The sequence below is a fragment of the Mya arenaria genome, chromosome 2 (assembly GCF_026914265.1).
Source record: "Mya arenaria isolate MELC-2E11 chromosome 2, ASM2691426v1".
Classification (NCBI taxonomy): domain Eukaryota; kingdom Metazoa; phylum Mollusca; class Bivalvia; order Myida; family Myidae; genus Mya; species Mya arenaria.
In genome coordinates this window covers 65,178,296-65,201,222 of record NC_069123.1, presented here as the reverse complement: position 1 = coordinate 65,201,222, position 22,927 = coordinate 65,178,296, and the positions used below count along the sequence as shown (strand labels likewise).

The following is a 22,927-nucleotide window of genomic DNA, read 5'->3' as shown; positions in this document are numbered from 1 at the left end:
TAACACCGTACTCTGAGATACAGACCTTGGTCTTGTGCATGACACTCTGCCCCATCATGGTGGAACTTAATGGCAAGCTATTTAAAAATCTTATAAAACATGGTCAAGATACAGCCGAGACAAATTCCATTTAAACCTTTGACTTTTAAGTGTGACCTTGACCTTTGAGACACAGGCCTGGGTTTTATGCCTGAAAGGCCATTCATCATGCTGAGCCTTGATAAAGTCTTTGGAAAATGAAAACCACTGGAAAAAAATATAATTTCAAGCTTTGGCCTCTAACCCTGACCTTGAAGGCTGAATTTAAGACATCTAAACATCACCATGACCTTGACGTACACATCTGGGTCTTGTGTTTGACATGCAACCTCATCATGGTGAACCTTTATTGCAAGTCGTTTTTTAACATCCTATTATGCATGGTCAAGATACAACCCGGGCAAGGATAATTTCCACCTTTGACCTCTTACCTTGATGTTTGACATACAGACCTTGGCTTTGTACCCCACGTGCTGCCTCATGATTTTGAACCTTCATAGCAAGTTTTTTGACAATCCTATACAGTCGGAGCAAAACTCAGTCAGGGTGGACAGACGCACATATATACAAGGAATAGCCATTGTGACAATTATGCTTTGCTCAGCGCAATATTGGCAACTCTTTGTGGCATTTTGTTTCCAAATCCATTAATGCATGGTCAAGATATAGTCTGAAAAAGGATCATTTTAACCTTTGACCTCTAACCTTGTCCTTTGACAGACTGACCTTAGTCTTGTCTGTGACACACCACGCGATTATGGCCAACCATCAAGGCAGGCAATTTGAAATCCTACAATGCATGACCCGGATACAGTCTGAACGAGAAAAATTTAAACCTTTGACCTTATGGTGAAGATTCATGGCAAGTATATCTGCCTCAACTCTAGAGGCTAGACAAAAAGGTTACAAACAAAAGAATGTTTGACAAATTCATGTTCAAAGTGAAGTTAATGATGCAAATTTTTCCATGCAGTAAATGTCTTGCGCACAGGTCATGGACGATGTTCTTAGAGATATTTTAATTTGTATAGCATTTTACACATATTACTTATATACAATAACCTAGTATGAAGCAAAATCAAGGTCATATGTCTTTAATTAATATGCCTAAACTAAGTTGACAAATAGTGCTTCTTGAAATCTGCAGGAGTTAAACACAATTTTTTTATTATGAAGTAAATGTACAAGAGCAGTCACAGACAGCTATATACCCCGCCTCATGGGGGCATTTTTTGTAACGAAAGCCAATCAATGGTAAGGGTAGTTTCTCAGGAACATAAGAAATGCGTAAAATTAAGAAAGGGCAATAACTCTTTCAAAAAAGGTCAAATTGCAAAAGCCTGACAATATGCGCTGCGTCACTATATAGTCATAAACGTAAGAGGAGTTGCGAAGAAACCAATTTTAAATGTAAAATAAAGAAAGAGCAATAACTCTTTCAAAAATGGTCGAATCGCGAAAGCCCCACAATATGCGCTGCGTAACTATATAGTCAACAATCTGTGAAAGTTTGGTAGAAATTGCATGAAAAACGTAAGAGGAGTTGAGAAGAAAACAATTTTAAATGTAAAAAAAGGGCAATAACTCTTTCAAAAATGGCCGAATCGCAACAGCCAGACAATATGCGCTGCGTCACTATATAGTCATCAATCTGTGAAAGATTGGTAGAAATCACATGAAAAACGGAAGAGGAGTTGCGAAGAAACCAACTTTAAATGTAAAATAAACAAAGGGCAATAACTCTTTCAAAAATGGTCCAATCAGGAAAGCCGGACAATATGCGCTGCATCACTATATAGTCATCAATCTGTGAAAGTTTAGTAGAAATCGCATGATACACGTAAGAGGAGTTGGGAAGAAACCATTTTAAATGTAAAATAAGCAGAGGGCAATAACTCTTTCAAAAATGGTAAATCGCAACAGCCAGACAATATGCGCTGCTTCACTGTATGATCATCAATCTGTGAAAGTTTGGTAGAAATCGCATGAAAAACGTAAGAGGAGTAGCAAAGAAACCAATTTTAAATGTTAAATAAGCAAAGGGTAATAACTCTTTCAAAAATGGTCAAATCAGGAAAGCCGGACAATATGCGCTACCTCACTGTATGATCATCAATCTGTAAAAGTTTGGTAGAAATTGCATGAAAAACGTAAGAGGAGTAGCAAAGAAACCAATTTTAAATGTTAAATAAGCAAAGGGCAATAACTCTTTCAAAAATGGTCAAATCAGGAAAGCCGGACAATATGCGCTACTTCACTTTATGATCTTCAATCTGTGAAAGTTTGGTAGAAATCGCATGAAAAACGTAAGAGGAGTTGGGAAGAAACCATTTTAAATGTAAAATAAGCATACGGCAATAACTCTTTCAAAAATGGTCAAATCACAACAGCCAGACAATATGCGCTGCTTCACCTTATGATCATCAATCTGTGAAAGTTTGGTAGAAATCGCATGAAAAACATAAGATACCAATTTTAAATGTAAAATAAGCATAGGGCAATAACTCTTTCAAAACTGGTTGAATCAGGAAAGCCCGACAATATGCGCTGCTTCACTTTATGATCATCAATCTGTGAAAGTTCGGTAGAAATCGCATGAAAAAAGTAAGAGAAGTAGCGAAGAAACCAATTTTAAATGTAAAATAAGCAAAGGGCAATAACTCTTTCAACAAGAGCCGTCATAAGACAGCGCGCTCGACTACGCCGCTTTGAATACAATAACGATGTAATAATACCAAGTTTGGTCTCTTTATGTTAAACCTAACTAAAATTATTTGATACATAAGGTGACTTTGATGCTGCCCTCCCACCAGTCCGCCCAAACAATGACGCAAGTCATTCAAATAACTTGAATTCCCATTATGAAAATGCGGTTAAGAATATACAAATATGCCTTTCAAAGGAAATTAAAAAAACACCAAAATAATAATTCAAGGGCCATAACTTGTATTTAGGCTTAAAACGGAGTTATGTTTCTTGATGTAAGATGGTCGTAAATAATTTTGAATTTTATTAAGTGCATTTTATGAACGGTATAGAAGTGTTTTTTTATTAAAATCCCAACTTGCCCTTAACTTTTACTTGCCTAAAACTTTAACCTAAGTCAATCAGGGGCCATAACTTGTATTAAGGGTATAGAGTTATGTAACCTCATTGGGTGATGGTCCTGAACAATTGTGTGAAGTATTAAGTCAATTGAATGAAGGGTATAGAAGTTATCAATAAATATCCCAGTCTGCCCTAAAACTTTAACCTAAGTTCCATAGTCAATCAGGGGCCATAATTTGTATAAAATATAATATGGAGTTACCTAACCTCATTATGTGATGACCCTGAACAACTGTGTAAAGTATTAAGTCAATTGAATGTAGGGTATAGAAGTTATCAAAAAATATCCCAGCCTGCCATAAAACTTAAACTTAAGTTCCATAGCCAATCAGGGGCCATAATTTGTATAAAGGATAATATGGAGTTATCTAACCTCATTATGTGATGACCCTGAACAACTGTGTGAAGTATTAAGTCAATTGAATGTAGGGTATTGGACTTATAAGTGAAAATCCCAACTTGCCCTAAAACTTTAACCGGACGCCGACGCTGGGGCGAGTAGTATTACACACATATTCTTCAAATCGAGCTAAAAATGGTCAAATCAGGAAAGCCCGACAATATGCGCTGCTTCACTTTATGATCATCAATCTGTGAAAGTTTGGTAGAAATCGCATGAGAAATGTAAGAGGAGATGCATAGAAATGAATTTGGGCAGATGGAAGCGCGCCTACCATTACTATATCCCCTCGCCTTTTCAAGGCGGGGGATAAAAATTGAAAGTCACATAAAAATCATAACACACCTGTAATAGTCTGCTGGCAGAAGCAGTATGTATCTGATTGGGCACTTTCTTCATCAACTACCTCTATTGGACACCATATCTGGGTTACAATAAGCTGTGAGGCTTCAATGACATCCTTCATAGTAACTACTGTCACATCATCAAAATCCTCTATGCAAAGAATCTTCATTGCAAAAGCAATTACATAACACTCTGTTACAAATTTAAGAAAGTCGGCAACATGATTAAACATGTCAGGCACATTCCTGGAGACTGCTTTGAGGTTTAAAAGATTTCTCAGCTGGGCCAATGTACCTTTAGCCATGGAGGATTTGCAGTAGTAATACTGGTCCATTATATCCTGAAATTGATGCAGACAACGGCTTACTGGTATTAATTTATGTGAACTCATTAAACTATTTATAAAAAAACAAATTTACCATATTCTGTTCATGCTATTAACAGAGACTGAACTGCAATAAAGCAACACCAATTAAAACATTTGTTCATTGATTTGGGTAAAAATGAGCGGTATGCAAAATTGACAATTTTTCCTAAGATTTTGTTGTCAAAAAGTGCACTTTAAAAAAACATGTCAAACGCCTTTTCTTACATTTTCTTCAATCTTACAATTGAAATATTAATTTGGTCTAATACAGTCAAAAGACCTCATCAGATCAGAGAGTTGTCAGATATGGAACTTGATGAAGAGATCTTGTGGCCATAAACATTGTGTCCAAGTGTGAATTAGATTAGTTCAGAAATGTGGGTGCAAGCTGGGAAAGATGAAATGATGCTTTTGTTACTTTCAAAGACACCAAAAAGTATCAGGGGATAAATTCTTACTTTAAAAAAAACACACTAGATTAACACAATTTTACACAATAGTAGTTATCTGAGTTGTCCAACTAAAATTTTTCCACTTTGCATACCTGAATAAGCAGCATTCTTTTGTCAAATTCCTGAGGGAAGGGCTCAAGCCCCGCCAGCCTTGTGAGTGGTGTTCCACTGTTAGCTCGTGCTTGTTGGGCTTCAACATGGTACTTGCCAAATGAGGTGTCACCCAACGTGATCAGCTTGTGTAACTTGGTCCCGTCAGTGGGCACATAGTCATGAAGTTTTTCTATCATTTTCAACACTTCAGGCATGCTTGTAGGGCTACCTTCCATTACTCCCAAGTTACACTGAAACAAAAGGCAAGATATTTAAATCAACATTATATCTAATTATTTTGGACACTCGAGTATTCCGCCACTTTTCAGTGTAAGGGTTGAAAAGTTTTGGCGAAACATGTATGGATCACTGTTAGATTAGATTTCAATGCAATACATGATGTGCTGAGATATTTATGTTTATGTGGTTACATGAAACATTTTAACCAGAATTTTCAAGTGTAATAATAAAGGGCCTTTATTTGCAAAATACAGTTATCTAACTTGGTTATTCAATTACGTTGGGTGGTTGAAAACCATTGTATAAAGTCTCAATGCAATACATCAAGTTGTTGCTGAGATATTATTGTATGTGTGCTAACATGCAAGACCTTAACCAGAATTTCTAAGTCACATAATAAAGGGGCAAAAATTATATAATATGAAAGATAGAGTTATCTTACTTGGTTAATTAAGAAGGCTGGATGGTTGAGTACCATTGTATCAAGTCTAAATGCAATTTCTCAAGCAGTTGCTGAGATATTAACCTATGTGTGCTTGCACACAAAACCTTAACCAGAATTTTTAAGTCAAATAATAAAGAGCAATTATTTGCATTAAATGCAAACAAGAGTTATCTTACTTGGTTAATTAAGTAGGTTGGATGGTTGAGTACCGTTGTAAAAAGTCTCAATGCAATACCTCAAGAAGTTGCTGAGATATTAACCTATGTGTGCTTGCACGCAAAACCTTAACCAGAATTTCTAAGTCGAATAATAAAGGCCTATTATGTGCATTTAATGCAAAGTAGAGTTATCTAACTTGGTTAATTAAGTAGGTTGGATGGTTGAGTGCCACTGTATCAAGTCTCAATGCAATACCTCGAGTAGTTGCTGAGATATTAACCTATGTGTGCTTGCACGCAAAACCTTAACCAGAATTTCTAAGCCGAATAATAAAGGCCTATTATTTGCATTAAATGCAAATTAGAGTTTTCTAACTTGGTTAATTAAGTAGGTTGGATGGTTGAGAACCACTGTATCAAGTCTCAATGCAATACCTCAAGTTGTTGCTAAAATATTAACCTATGTGTGCTTGCATGCAAAACCTTAACCAAGGTGTGATGCCGATGCTTGGGTGAGCAGTATAGCTCTCCATATTCTTCGAATGGTCGAGCTAAAAAAAAATGCGTAAGGTTGTATTCCACCTTATATGATATTTAAAAAGATATTCTAGGGGATCATCCGCAATTCTGTTTTGTCTTGTCTGGTTTCTTATTAAAATGGAAAAAAATATTATAATTTCAGCACCGTGTGATTTGTAAATATTGCCAGTAAAGATATTGTCTCAAAAAATACTTAAATCGGAAAGTACATGCTTTCCTCAATACCCAAGGCCAAGCCAAAATGAATTTATGCTCAATACTATGCAGCAGGAAGGTTTCAATGAAAGTACATGAGGTCCATTAGGGCCTGTGCTCTACTGGCATCGCTCTTGTGGTCATTTTCAATCCAGAGCATGTATGTATGGGTAATAGGCAACAAACATATAGTTAACTTGGAAGGTTTGGGTTAGCTGAAAACGTTGCACGTTCAACATCCGCAGACAGAAAATGTTGTAAGCAGTGCATGAACCATTTTAATATGTGCCTGTGACAGTAGTTCATTTCAAAAGCATGTAGATACTAGTTACAACACATATTCAAAGTTTTAAAAATAAGAAAGTAGGTCAAAAGGGCCAGTTTCTACTCCAGGGGCTCAATTTGAAAAATCTTGATAAGAGGACCACTAAATGATTCCGTATTCAAAATATCAAGAGTCTTGGCCAAGTGGTTTCAGACAAAAAGATTTTCAAACATTTCCCTATATAAGTATACCAAACCTGTGAACCCCTGGGCATGGCCAGTAATGACCCCAAGGGCATAATTTGAACAAACATTCACAAACAATTGTGTTCAGATGGATTCACAATTTGGCCAATAGAGCTAAAAATGGCCTTTGGCCAAAAGAGCTAAAATCAACCAACTCCTTAAAACTGTAATTTTGATATCTTTTAACAAGGGCAAGGGAGAAAAAACATAAAACCAGCTGCACAACCAAAAATTAAGATGTCTCTCTTAAATCCTAGACATGGCTGAAAATAGCATTTAAATATCTGTTTTCCTTGTCATTTGTATATACTTTTTTTTTTAATCTTGTTTATATGGCACATTTGTGTGTTTCCAACCGAACAGGTAAGATTTGAAATAGGAGCCTGATGCCAAAGTTCAAACATAGAATCAGTTTGGTAGGGCCTAACCACTACATATCACAAACTTCCCTTTTAAAAGTGCAAGAAAGTTTCCTTGTGGATTTTTTTCACATCAAAACAACCATAACCTACCATTTCACTCTTGTTACTACTTTCTTTCTCAAACTTGTGGGTATAATGATCCTCGATCTGCACATTTTGTGCTGCAGTGATGTACCTCTTGATGATGCGTGACACCATGTTGACGAGGCGATCACGGATCAGCATTTGCTCGTCATCAGAGAGAATAAAGGTGTCAAGGTCAATATCCTTGGCCATCCTCACATCAGTGTCGTCAAGGTCGGTTGTGGGAATTCTGTTTTTGACAGCATATGCTGCAGCTACTTTTGGGTTTTTGTTTTCAAGATCACGAGTCATGTTTCGTAGTAGCGTGGTCTTTCCAATATTTTCCACGCACAATGTGTAGCCTTAGTAGAGTAAAAAAACAAATAACAAATAATTATTATACAAATAAATAACAAGAAACGCCACAATGCGACGAAACCAGGTTTTAAATGATTGACAGAAGAACTTCAGCCTGTGTCTGTTTTTCTATTTTTAGTAACAGTGACTTTGAACCTAGGGATCCCAAATGCAATCCATTGAAAGGTATCCATAAACACTTCCTTTATACCAAGTTGTGTCAGGATATGTCAACCCTAACTTAAGTTATTCAGTTTCAACCGTTTTTCTATTTTTAGTAACAGTGACCTTGACCTTGACCCTATGAACGGTATCTATAAACTCTTCCTGTACACCAAGTTAAGTCAAGATATGTCATCCAGACCTAAAGTAATTTAGTTTCAACTGTTTTTCTATTTTAAGTAACAGTGACCTTGACCTTGAACCTAGGGACCCCAATCGCAATCCCATGAAAGGTACCCATAAACTCTTTCTATAGACCAAGTTTGGTCAAGATATGTCAACCCTTACTAAAGTTATTCAGTTTCAACCATTTTTCTATTTTTAGTAACAGTCACCTTGACCTTGAACCTAGGGACCCCAAACGCAATCCCATGAAAGGTCTCCATAAACTCTTTCTATAGACCAAGTTTAGTCAAGATATGTCATCCCTAACTAAAGTTATTCAGTTTCAACCGTTTTTCTATTTTTAGTAACAGTGACCTTGACCTTGACCCTAGGGACCCCAAATGCAATCCCATGAAAGGTATCCATAAACTCTTCCTATAGACCAAGTTTAGTCAAGATATGTCATCCCTAACTAAAGTCATTCAGTTTGAACCGTTTTTCTATTTTTAGTATCAGCGACCTTGACCTTGACCCTAGGGACCCCAAACGCAATCACATGAAAGGTACCCATAAAATCTTTCTATAGACCAAATTCGGTCAAGATATGTCAACCCTTACTAAAGTTATTCAGTTTCATGAGTTTGATGCCGCCCGCCCTCCTACCCGAACAACGACGTTCGCCATTCTAATAACCAGGTTTCACTATGTGAAAACCCGGTTAAAAATAGATCTTTAAACTTTTGTGCTATGTAAATCTGATTATAAATCATATGGCTTATTGTTTCAAGTCCAAACACATTTTATTTTTAGAGATTTAAGAAAGAAGCATGAACACAGTTAATTTTTATAAATCATAATCAATAAGCTACATCAATAATCATATATATATATATGTAACTTCTATTGGTTAAATTCAAATTCTCTATTAAATTTGGCTATATAACTAAAAAGAAATTATTTTCAAACGGAATCTTGAAAACAGATTTTTGAGTTTGATTTCTTTACAAAGGTTATTATATACATATATATTTGCAATAAGGAGCTAAAAATAGAATGTACATTGATTTTAATGAATTAGACATCTGTTATTATTATCAATACCTGAAGGATATTTCTTTGCAGCATCAGAATCTTCAGGAGCTGTCTCCTCCACCTCACAAGTGATATTTTGAACTTCTCTGCTAACAACGACACCCTCTGTTCTGTCTGCCTCAGGTTGTAGAGCCAGACTGTCCTCATTGACATCCTGATATTCCATCATGTCCCCCTTACATTGAACAGTGTTATGGACCTTTTTGCCCACAATAGGTTTCACAACCGCATGATCATCTGTTTCCTCCGCCTCCTCCTCGCTGTCATCCTCAGCATCTTCCCATTCACTGTCTTCATCCAAGTCTTCTTCCTGGTCCTTGGAGACATCATTTACTGACTCCCACAATTTATCCACAGCTGGTTGGGAAGGTGAGGAAGGTGTTTCTTTGTGACCATATACAAAAACCTGTTTCAAATCAAATTTAGAGATGAGACATGTGATCCTTAGGTTTAATAGACCTTAGAAATGACATTTTTGACTTAATATCTTTTACAATATGAAATATCTGTCATAAAGGTTAAACAACCAGATCACTACCAGACGGAGATTAGATTCCAGATATTTGATAGTTCTCTGAACTAATTTCCTTAAAACTCTGCTCGCTCCAGGTTAGAAACATGAATATATTAATGAATAAAATAAACTAGACTGAGATCTAGATTGTCCAAGATTTTGACTGTCTGAGATCTAGATTGTCTAAGACTTGACTATCTGAGATCTAGACTGTCCAATATTTTGCCTGTCAGAGATCTTGACTGTCCCTGATTCGGGCTGTCAGAGATCTTGACTGTTTCTGATTTGTGCTGTCAGAGATCTTGACTGTCCCCGATTTGGGCTGTCAGAGATTTTGACTGTCCCCGATTTGGGCTGTCAGAGATCTTGACTGTCCCCGATTTGTGCTGTCAGAGAACTTGACTGTCCCTGATTTGTGCTGTCAGAGATCTTGACTGTCCCCGATTTGGGCTGTCAGAGATCTTGACTGTCCCTGATTTGGGCTGTCAGAGATCTTGACTGTCCCCGATTTGGGCTGTCAGAGATTTTGACTGTCCCCGATTAGGGCTGTCAGAGATCCTGACTGTCCCTGATTTGGGCTGTAAGAGATCATGACTGTCCCCAAATTGGGCTGTCAGAGATCTTAACTGTCCCCGATTAGGGCTGTCAAGAGATCTTGACTGTCCCCGATTAGGGCTGTCAGAGATCATGACTGTCCCCGATTAGGGCTGTCAGAGATCTTGACTGTCCCCGATTAGGGCTGTCAGAGATCTTAACTTTCCCCGATTAGGGCTGTCAGAGATCTTAACTGTCCCCGATTAGGGCTGTCAAGAGATCTTGACTGTCCCCGATTAGGGCTGTCAGAGATCATGACTGTCCCCGATTAGGGCTGTCAGAGATTTTGACTGTCCCTGATTTGGGCTGTCCATATCTGAGAGAAGATTATTAAAGTCGTCCATACGGACATATTGTGAAAAGCAGCCCAGTACCTGGCGACCATGTTTTTTTAAGAATTAACAGGGGGAGAAAAAAATTGATAGAGAGTCACCATAAGAACTTTCTGTAAAATTATTTTTTTCTTAAACAGGCCCTATCACAATCAATTCTCAATGCATTACATACAGTAGTTCCTGAGATACTAAACTACCGTACATGCAAAGGCTTCACGAGAATTTCTAAGATGTACATGTATTATAACCCAATAATTCTTTTTCAAAACATATTTATTTTACTTCATTTATTATGTTTGTTAGAGTGGGGAACACAATTCAAATGTAATATGTGATAAATTGGTTGTGATAATGACTTCTAAGGTACTAACATGCAAAACCATAACCAAGCTGTGATGCTGACACTAGTGTGGGTAGTACAGCTCTCCTTTTTCTTTGAAAAGTTGAGCTAAAACATTTTATATTTTATATGTACATGTGCTTATCTTGAGATATCAGGGCCAACTGTAATGTTGTGTATGTTCTACAAGCCCATACCTGCACTTCCCTCATCCATTGTTTTGTCTCCTCATCAAAAGTTTCCTTGAGACTATTTAACGTTTCCTGAAGACGTTTTTCAACCACACAGATTCCTAGACGGCTAAAGTCTGTCAGCAACTGAAAACACATGGAGTCGTATTAAAATTTTGAAATGACTGCAAGATTATTGAAACATAAGAAAACATTCATTTGTTGAACATTTTTTAACATGGCGGCAAAATGAAAAAACCTGGTTTCAATAATTGACAGAACTTCATTTTTCAGTGTCAGATTCAGTTTGAACCTTTCTATTTATTTCTTTTAACTATAACATTGACCTTATCTTATGCATGTAAACCGCCAGTGTTGATTTTTCCGCCTTCAAATTGCAAACTGTTTAACCAAACATGTGAATAAAATCATGCGGAAATATTTCCAGTATTCTCCATGTCATGTGAAGTTAGCGATGGTGGCAACATTTCACTAAATTTGAAAAAGATGATTGTACAAAGGTTAAATGCATCTTCTGTCGAATGGAATGGTTGTATTTAGGTGGTAATACAGTGACAATGACAAAGCATTTAAGCACTAGTTGCACTCCTTACTCTAGAAAATACTTAGAGCCTTGGAAAATTCGAGCCAAGCGGAAATGTTTACCTTCAGTATAAAGAAATCAGTCCATTATATCTAGTTTGAGCCAACAAGGAATTCGAGCCGAGAGGATTCGAGCCAAAAGGCTTCGACTGTACATTGGATTAATTTGTGCAAAGATTTATAATAAACAGGAAAAAAAGAAGTTTAATTTGGATATTGTCTATTAATAAATGCAAACTAGAATATATATATATATATATATATATATATATATATATATATATATATATATATATATATATATAATTATATATATATATATAGATGAAACATGTTGATATATCCTGTGCTGTATACACACGTACATACAGTATTCATACCTAGGACAAAGAATAAACAGAATCGTTTCGATTTGTATGTCCTGTGTGCACATTTACCAAATAATCTGGCCCATGATGAAACCTCATGGATGTCCTAAAATGATTTTCCAACAAGTTTGGTCAAAATATGTCAACCCTTACTAAAGTTATTCAGTACCAAATGGTTATCTTTTTTTAGTAGCTGTGATCCTTGGGGTCCCAAAGCACAATCCATGAAAGGTCTCCATAGACTCTTCCTATTACCAGGTTTGGTCACAATAAAACAACCTTAACTCAAGTTATTCAGTACTAACTATTGTTCTATTTTAAGAAACAGTGACCTTGACCATGACTCTTGGAGCCCCAAACACTGTTCCTTGAAAGGTCTCTATAAAATCTTTCTTTATACCAAGTTTGGTTGGGGTTTCTCATTTTCTATTTGGAGAAACAGTGATAATGACCTTGAATCTAGGGGCCCCAAACGCAATCCTATGAAAGATCTCAATAAACTCTCCCTAAATACCGATTTGGTCACCGTTTGTCAAACCTTACTAAAATCATTTTACACCATATTTGAGTTTGATGCCTTTTTCCTGCTGGCCTGCCCCGACAAGCTGTAATTTGTATAAAGCGTTAATATGGAGTCATGTTACCTAATTGAGTGATGGCCTTTAACAAATGTGTTATACAAAAGTATTAAGTTAATGGAATGAAGGGAATAGAAGTAATTAGTCAAAAACCCAATTTGCCCTAAAACTTTAACCTTACACAATGTGCCTTATAACTTTAACCAATGCTCCTAAGTCAATCAGGGGCCATAATTTATATTAAGGATAATGTGGGATGGTCCTTAACAACTGTGTATAGTGTAAAGTGAATTGAATGAAGTGTATTGGAGTTATAAGTGAAAATGCCAACTTGCCCTAAAACTTAAACATGACCCCAACTTCTGTGAACTAACAAGCAAAACCTTAACGAGGAATAAAAGTCAAAGAAGTATAAGGATTAAAACAATATCATAAATCAAGAAATTGCTGTCAGAGAAATTTACTTACTGTATGTGTGCTTACATGCAAAAGCTTAACCAGGATTTAAAGTTGAAAAAAAGGTCATAATTTCGACACATGCTAATAAGAAATATCTAACTAGATTAAGTAAGTTTTTTTGAATGGTTGATATCCCTTGTATCGAATTTTAATGCACTTCATCAAGCACTTGCTAAGATATCAATTTATATTTGTTTGCTTACATGCAAAATCTACACCATAACATTTTCAAACATTATGCCCCCTTGGACAATTGAATGAAAAATGCATGGACTGTTATGACAGCTGATTTGTCATTGACATTAGATGCCTTTGAGGCAGTTTTAAGCTTATGACCATTCAAAGGGTGAGGAAAGTAGTTATAGTTTTTAATCATGTTGTGTGATGACTGATATTTGCAGATAAAAATGTATCCTCTTAGCAGCAGGGAATAAGTAAATAAGACGAAATTTTAATGATGAAAATGAGTTTTATATGACCATGACCTTTGACCTTATGACCTCAAAATCCATAGAGGTCATCAACTGGTCACCCAAATCTTAAATGTCAAGTTTGAGGGCCATGGTTGCAGACATGGTCAAGTTCTCACACAGACAACCTTATATCATTTAAGGTCATTGTGACCTTGATGGCCAATAATGGCCATCTGCTGGTCAGGCTAAACCTTCATGTGAAGTTTGACGTCCATACATTGGCATTGTGCTTATACGCAAAATCTTTGGTAAAAAGGTGTTAAGCTGACACTGACACGAGGGTGAGTAGTGTAGCTCTCAATGTCTTTAATAAATAGTTGAGCCGTAAAGTGTTACCGATCTCTTGCATCCTGCTCTCCACATCTGGATGCTGTTCATCTTCTGGACCAGGGTCGATTTCAAGGGGTAGGCACGGAATGCAATGATTGAGAAAATAAATCCCAGTACAGACTGAATCTTCGAGATGCAACTAAAATTGCCAATAAAAATATGTGGGTTTGAAGACATATTTATGAGCAATAACTTAGATTGAACTCTATTTTACGTTACTGAAAATAATGTAAATTATCTGTTATCAAATTTGACATGTACAAAGTAATAATCAAAATAATAATCTTACTGTTACATTAAAAATTTAAAACCACTGGATGTTTATGCCAATCGCTGTGTGATAACATTATTTGCAGTGTCATTATGAATAATGTTTACAGTTTATATTGTTATCATAAATAATTGACATTGCCAACATCAAAGCTTAAACATGGCAACAATAGTGAGACAAAAACAAACATACATTTCCTCATAACTGCGTAAAAATGGTGTCAACGACGCCACAATCATATCATATAGGAAGGGGACTTCCTCCTTAAACAGTTCAATAATGTCCATAAAGCTCATACGTCTGAGCACATCCAATGAAAGACCCGAGCTCCAAGGAATTTTCTTATTTCTTGCCAAGGATTTCAAACTTTTACGTGTTTCTTTCATAAGAATCTGCCTCAGAGTTTGCTGAGGAATTCTCTTCTTTAAGTAATATCTGAATCCTGGTTTGAACTTGCTCTGGGAGAGGTATTTTATGCCTGTATTTTCCGGATATTTCTTATTCTGAAAGATATCAAATTATCCTGCATGTTATCCAAGACCTCTCAACAGTTAAGCCTTTCTGTTCCTTCTAGATGATCATCTGGTTTTACAGTCAAATGGACTGAGCACTGGCCAAACGTGACATTCTACATTTTGATTGGTTTAAAGCAATAATTTTGTCAATTGCACATGAGAAAATATATGAACTATTCACAATAATACATATCAATAATCATTGTTGATGGAGAGTCGACCTACTTGTCTCAGCGCCCGTCCATGCACGTCCTTCTCCTTGCACCACTCCATGTTGGGTGTGGTTTGGGTGGATTTGTTGTCAGTTCCAGACTTGAATACATCTACTTTTGAAATGCACTGCTTCCTGGGACTGGTGGAAACATCCTCCCCACTCTCTTGCTTTATCGTTATTCCTGTTCATAAAATTATCACATCATTCAAACACATCTAGGGTAAGGGTTAAAAAAAAAAGTGCTGGATTTCATTTTCAAAAAAAGTGGGCAGACTTGTAAAAGGGCCAAGCTGGGTAGGATATTCTAGTACACGGGATAGGCATTTCTGGTGAAAACTCCATCTGGCACCCACCTCCCCATGCCAGATGAGTCATGCACTGTGACATTATACTTTTCATTACTTTTATTATACACTTAATTTTATAAACCATAATTATGAAATTTCAATGTTTCCATTAACTTAACTTAATAAACCTTCAAAACAAAACAAAACAAGCAAATTCGTTGAAGTGATATCCCCTGCCTGATTGGGCTAAGTCAAGGAATGGAAATCAATTGTTGATAACATATATATGTATGAGTTTGAGTTTGATTGCAACTGTTTGAAATAAAAAAAATATTGTATATAATGTAACATTTAGAATTGACCAAGAAACCTAGTTTATGACTCCATGTTACCCAGTTCCAAACTAAACAAATTTCATCAAAGCAAACATTCTGATCAAGTTTCATGAGGATTGGTCCAGATATATTGCAAAAAATATAGCCTCTAGAGTGTCCACAAGTTTTTTTTAAAAAATTGACCCAGTGACGTCATTTTTGACTCCACATGACCTACTAGTTTCAAACTATTCCAAGATTTCATTGAGGCATTCTGATTAAGTTTCATGGAAATTAGAGCTAGTGACCTAGTTTTTGACCCATATGACACACATCTAAAACGAAGTCGAAATTTAACCCAAAAGTGACCTTGTGACCTAATTTTCGATCATATGTGACCCAGTTTCAAATAAGTCCCAAGATTTTATCAAGGAAAACATTCTGATTAAGTTTTATGAATATTTGTATAATACCTCTGGTATGTTTCAAAGATATTTCTAAGATTTGACCTACTGACCTAGTTTTTGACCTCATGTGACCCACTTTTTAAAGTGGTCTATATTTCATCAAGGGGTACATCATGACCAATTTTAAACATAACTTGATCAATCATTACCATGATATGATTCTGGACAAGATTTTTCTAAGATTTGACCTAGTGACCTAATTTTTTATCATATGTGACCCAATTTTATTTACGACCAAGAGTTCATCAAGGAAAACATTCTGATTAAGTTTAATGAAAATTTGACTATAAATAATGCCTCTAGTATGTTCCAAAGATTTTTCTAAAATTTGACCTAGTGACCTTGTTTTTGACCCCAAGTGACCCACTTTTAAATGTGGTCGAGATTAGATCAGGGGAACATTCTGACCAAATTTGAACATTTTCTGATCAATGCCTACCAAGACATGGTACCGGATGGACGGACATCTATATTGACAGCTTGATAGCTATTTGTTTTCAAAACTCTACTCATGATCCACATTTCATTGCTGTAGCTTCAAAAATAAGAAAGTAGGTCAACAGGTCACAGTTAAGGTCATCATAGCACAACATGGTTATTTGTTTACAGAATTGTGAATATTGTCAAAATTTATGATATTTATAAGTACCATAATTGTTGACCCTGCATGACTCTGGACATAGACCGATCATAATAGCTCACCTTGAGCACTTTGTGCTCAGGTGAGCTGAAAAACAACACACATTTAGAAAGACTAAAACTTTTTGCCACTTCCAAGGACAGGGTACAGCACCCGTCTTCATATCTTAAGCTTTATTTCTATGGCATTAACAAGTAAGACAATCATGGCTTGTTTCAATGTTGTTGTTTTTTTCATTTGATAAAAGGGCATAACCTAAGAAATTATTAGGCCAGAGTTGCTTGCCCTGCTTTCCATGTGACTACAGTCTCTGGTAATTTCAGTTGAATATCTTAAAAGGTTTTGAGTATTATGGTCAAAGTGTTTGTATGCTGACCCACCAACAACAATGCTTATTGCAATACCAGGATATGTTTTATTTAAAACTGATGTGTGAATTTTCAGTGCTATGATTCAGATAAAATGAATCATAGCATTTATTCATAAATTTTATGTATCATTTTGACTACAGATAACATATATGTTTGTGTAAACAATATAATTTGATTGAAGATAATGACCTGTAATTGAACTGATACACCTTTTGACCCCAGGAAGCTCCAAGATCTGTTGAGAAATAGTTCTCCTGGTAGTTTCTAATTTCTCTTTCTTCTCAAGAAGATCTTTTTCAAAATTGTTGACTTTGTAAAATTTCACATAGCAATTTTTGCAAACCAGTTGGACACATGTCATGCCAATAAATTTAAAAGCGTGCTCATATTCATCTCCATTTAATCTTCGAGTGTTCTTGGAATCCACTTTTAGACAACACGCTTCGCAGAGTTTCATCACGGGCTTTTCAGTGTTTCTGAAACAGACAATACTGGTTGAATAACTATATATATATATGTTAACAGTTCAAACAGTTCCAATGTTGAATAGTTTAAATACAGTGCTCTGAGTTTTAATATTAATAATATAATAATGTTTCTAGTCAAACTGACCTTGAAATACACATGGTGATGCTTACTGTTTTATTGAATAAATTAAATGTACTATAAATGCAGATTTACTTCTTAAATCCAGATATAATAGTTGCAAAAAAAGTTCTGTGAATGTTTTATATGTCTACAAATATGAATAAAATACCATTGGATATATAAAATTCAGTAAATGATAAGTCATATGTGTAAGATTCAATCCCTTGTGGCTCTTGCCAGATATTTAATGTTCAAACATTTAATAATCATCTTGGAGTGAATTAAGGATAAATAAATCTAATAAAATATTAAAAGGAGCCATATGCAAGAGCCCAAATTCTTCTGTTGAAAATCAAAGAACTACCGGGTAGTATTGTTCAACGTATTTAGACAAAAAAATTGTCAATTGAACAAGAAATTATTTATAGAGGGATATTTGAATTTTCCATGCATAAATAAGGATGAGTTTTTGCATGTACAACACTGTGTTGATAAATCCATTCCTCTTGTTACCAGAAATAGAAATGAAACAAACCAAAATAGATGGTATATTTCTAGAAAAAGATGGTGAAAAGGAAGAAACATGCTTGGAAAAGATTAAATTACAAATTAAGATTTTTGTATCATGTATTTTGAAACAAGGCCTCAAAAGCCATCTATGTTACTTACAAGAAACATAAAAAATTTCGGAAAAATCCCAAAACATTTTTGTGATTTTATATTTAAGATCAAAAAGAAGGAAATAAGTGAAATTTAGTGACTGAAAATGAGGAAAAGGCAAATGTTTAAAGTGACCTTTTCTCATCTTAGTACAGTAAATCTGCGGGTGTTTGAACAGGCAGTTGTTCGGAAACTGGCGTTGAGTCGAGGACGAAGCTTTGTCTCACCATTATTCCTTCTTTTTTCATATAAAATAAACTGACGCTGGATCGAAACCTAAACTAGAGCTGTCACAGGAGTGACGAATACCCCCAAATGCTGCCTGGACACAGGAATGGCAAACCAAAAAATGTTCAAATCTGTCAAGCCTTTCATGAGTTATCGTCCGGAAACCATTTTTCTATTTTTAGTAACAGTGACCTTGACCCCACCAGCCCCAATATCTGATGTTACACCTGTGTACCAAAAATTGTTCAAGTCCGTTTAGCCTTTCATGAGTTATCGTCCGGAAACCGTTTTTCTTTTATTAGTAACAGTGACCTTGACCTTGGCCCCACCAGCCCCAATATCGAACTTGACCTGTATCTTCTTATGTTACACCTGTGTACCAAAAAATATTCAAATCTGTCAAGCCTTTCATGAGTTATCGTCTGGAAACCGTTTTTCTATTTTTAGTAACAGTGACCTTGACCTTGGCCCCACCAGCCCCAATATCAAACTTGACCTGTATCTTCTGATGTTACACCTGTGTAACAAAAAAAATTCAAATCTGTCTAGCCTTTCATGAGTTATCGTCCGGAAACCATGAAAACCGACAGACCGACCGACAGACAGACAGACCGACCGACAAGCTCACTCCTATATACCCCCTCAAACTACGTTTGTGGGGGTATAATAAGTCAAGGAGTCGAGCATGATTGCTGGTCCCAAACACAAAATTCATGCGCAAAACCTCATGATTACCTAGGGATCATCATTTCACACATTTTCCCTAAGTTAAACTTTTCGCAAGTTGTTAAATTTGGCATTGACAGATGAAAGCAAATTTGAAAAGGTGCGAAAACCTGATTATCACTGTATAACCATGACCGTAAGTACTTGATAAGGGCATCTGAGAAGATAATTGTAAAAAGCTTATGACAAGTATTTAATAATATTCTCATTTTGTTTGTTTGAAAATGTTTAAAAGATTTTCAAAGGTTTCCCAACTGAAATATACCAAACCTGTGAACCTGGAGGGTGTCCAGTAAAACCAACTGCACAACCAAATTAAAACGTTGAATGACTTTCGGCCTGCAACGTTTTGTGAGTATAGTCATGTAATTGTAAAACATAATTATTAACATAAAAATCTCAAGATAGTATATGCTCGCTCATAATTTTCTTTGGAAAAACTTTTAGAGTTTTATGTTGATTCTCAATTAGATCATGTAGTATAAGTCACTTGAAATGTGTAATACGCCAAATATATACGTATAAAGTACGGAGTAATTCTCAATATCATATAAAACCTTATCTGGAGCTTTGGTTTCAAAAACAATCCACTGCAACGGATAAAGCATTTAGGAATTTTAGTAAAATCTACTCTACAATTTGAACTTGACGTATTAAATTTACTTCCTGGATATGCCAGCCTAACCAAATGCATCCCAACAAAATGCATTGGACATATTAATTATGTTTATGTTTAAGGCTTCCTTCTACAACGACAAATACCTCTGGATCGAATCACCCAAAACTATTTATTCCCTGTATGTTTGATGTATATGTATCTTAATAATGCCCTCAACCTATATCACAGAATGAACAGATTACTCATTTATATCAGTGGTTTTTAAATATGCATATGCATTATATTATATGCTCAAGACTTTGGTCTGAAATTACTGAGACAAACTGGGGAATATTCACACACTTTCTGTTTCATTCGGCATTTAAATACATGACTATGACACAAATTGTAGCAGGTCGATAGCATGTTAATGCGCTTCATGATTTGATTTGAATGGTAAAATTGTATAATATGCATTAATTTTATTACTGGTTCAAGGTTGGTAGTATGTACTTACACAAGAGAATGGTCTTAGGCCTAAAAAAAAAATATGTCTGTTTCCTGTAACCCGACCGACCGTAATTTTTTACCGCCGACCGCAATTTTTTTATGCCCCAAAATTCGAAAAGTCAGATTTTTAGCGATCTCTGGCCTATGATGACAACGATAATTTAAATATTTTGGTAGTGTCCGAATCGTTGCATAGTTACAAACGTTTCCGGTTTGGCAAGTTGAAACAATGGCAAAAACCTTAATGGCTGTGACATTAAACTGCAGGGTTTTCAATTGACCCGAGCCCCCGGGTTTTGACGCACAGGAATCGTAAATGACCCGAAATCAACGCATCATCCATTTGTAATATGCATCAGTTTTGACACGGGATATTTCGGTGTGAGAGTCGGTATCATCTGAAAGGAGCCTCAATGCATGATCTGAATGTTTGTTTAACCCCAAGAGCATTTTACACCCGAAGTGACAAGTGATTATCGATCTGGAATATGATCGGTAACCTTGTCAATTAGCAGCACTCAAACTCAATGACGTAATATTAACTCCACCCATTATGCAAATTAACGGATACCTTCCGCTTTTTCGCGAAGTGCAATGGTTTTGAAAAACAACAATGCTTGGATATATTTTGTTCATTTATTTTAAGTTTTTTTTATTATATCTCCAGTTAATTAAAAAATATTCTTATAAGTTTTTAATGAGTTAACAGAAAAATAAACATTTTTCATACCACATGGTCTAACAAGAGTGACACTCACAAAATACGCCCATCAATAATTTCTTGGATTCTAAGACAACTTACTGTCACATTGGCCCTTTGAGAAGCAAGCTTTTCAAGATGGCCAATTTTGATAAATTCAGGGGGCCATAACTCTGGAGTGCCTATAGCGATTAGGCTGGTTATCGAACTTGACCTAGATATTTCACCAACAAACACTTTCATGAAGTTTGGTGGAAATTGGATGAGAAATGTTCAAGTTAGAGAGCGGACAAAGCTAAAATGGACAATTTTGACAAATTCAGGGGGCCAGAACTCTGGAGTGCCTAAAGCGATTTGGCTGGTTATTGAACTTGACCGAGATATTTCACCAACAAACACTTTCATGATGTTTGGTGGAAATTGGATGAGAAATGATCAAGTTAGAGAGCGGACAAAGCTAAAATGGCCAATTTTGACAAATTCAGGGGGCCATAACTCTTGAGTGCCTAAAGCGATTTGGCTGGTTATCGAACTTGAACTAGATATTTCACCAACAAACACTTTCATGAAGTTTGGTGGAAATTGGATGAGAAATGTTCAAGTTAGAGAGCGGACAACATTGTGGAGCCGCCCGCCCGCCCGCCCAATTTTGACAAATTCAGGGGGCCATAACTCTGGAGTGCCTAGAGCGATTTGGCTGGTTATCGAACTTGACCTAGATATTTCACCAACAAACACTTTCATGAAGTTTGGTGGAAATTAGATGAGAAATGTTCAAGTTAGAGAGCGGACAACATTGTGGAGCCGCCCGCCCGCCGCCCGCCCGCCATGGGTGTTCCCATAATACGGCCATCGTAAGATGGGCGTATAAAAATCACGGAAAACAGGTGCATGCTAACTTCCTGTCAATTTTAATGAAAGTGAAAGGAGAACTACGTAGATCGTTGTCAGTGTTATAGTTTAGTTCTATCACGGACCTGGTTTATATGTCCGTGGTTCTATAACAAAACTGTTATGGTTTTGCCATTTATGAAAAATACGATGTTGCAATACTGGCAATAGGAACGTTAAATGTTTTTGTTTACTGCCGGAAAAAAAGATAAACCTGAAAACGAAAGTTAAAGTAAGAAAGATGTCGTTGCAACTAAACAATCGCTGGTGCATATTGGAATTTGACAAGGATGCACTGGATTACATAACGAAGATGCATTAACTAAATAATATGTTTGTCAGAGTCAGAACATATTTTACCAAGTTTTGACTCTGGGAATGTTTTAACCCCTGTAGTCCAGTCAAGTCCAGAAAAGGAAAAAACAACAAGGTATTCTATTGAAAGTTACATTGATTATCGTGCTTGAGATTTTTACAGAATGAACAGTGGATCTAATACAGCAGATCTTTTTAAAACACTGAAATTGTTAAAAAAAATAAGTTGTGGAAACTATTTAAGGTACTGTACGTGTACTAGTTTTGCTGTTTTACTGTTTAAAAAAGAAAATGGTATTACTTTTTATTAGTCAGTCTAAGCTTTTTTGATACTGATTCTAGTCTATTTAAACATATTCCAGTCCAATCTGTTATTTTACACTGTTCGCTGTCGAGTCAGCAGGTAAGGTTTAAGTGTCCAAGCAGTGAACAGCGTAGACCATGGGTCTACACTGGTCCCAAAGATCTGTTCAATTCTGACAGCCTCTAAGAGTTAAATGGTTTAGTCATTGATTCTAGTCATTTATCAATCGAAGTATTGATTTATATAAAATTATGTTTTGTGGAGATTCTTGCCTGTTCTTGTTGTAACAGCATTTTATTTTATAACAGTTGTCATGTACATTTAATTGTAATACAACTTGATATTATTACACAGTCTATCTTAAAATAGTCTGTGCAATAATATCATGTTTTATTATTAGAAAATGTATGC

General features: G+C 35.9%; 1 protein-coding gene across 1 annotated transcript in view; it reads right to left on the bottom strand.

The window, feature by feature from the left end:
• LOC128207930 (uncharacterized) overlaps window positions 1-22,927 on the bottom strand; it is a 51,732-nt gene that overhangs the window by 8,935 nt on the left and 19,870 nt on the right. Inside the window, exons 3-11 of the mRNA XM_052911141.1 lie at window positions 17,186-17,472; window positions 14,929-15,098; window positions 14,381-14,691; window positions 13,924-14,056; window positions 11,134-11,253; window positions 9,163-9,559; window positions 7,405-7,739; window positions 4,804-5,055; window positions 3,893-4,232 (exon numbers count right to left, since the gene is read on the bottom strand). Of these exons, the coding sequence (XP_052767101.1) occupies window positions 3,893-4,232; window positions 4,804-5,055; window positions 7,405-7,739; window positions 9,163-9,559; window positions 11,134-11,253; window positions 13,924-14,056; window positions 14,381-14,691; window positions 14,929-15,098; window positions 17,186-17,453 (2,326 nt within the window). The 5' untranslated portion in view covers window positions 17,454-17,472. The remainder of the gene's footprint in view (window positions 1-3,892; window positions 4,233-4,803; window positions 5,056-7,404; window positions 7,740-9,162; window positions 9,560-11,133; window positions 11,254-13,923; window positions 14,057-14,380; window positions 14,692-14,928; window positions 15,099-17,185; window positions 17,473-22,927) is intronic.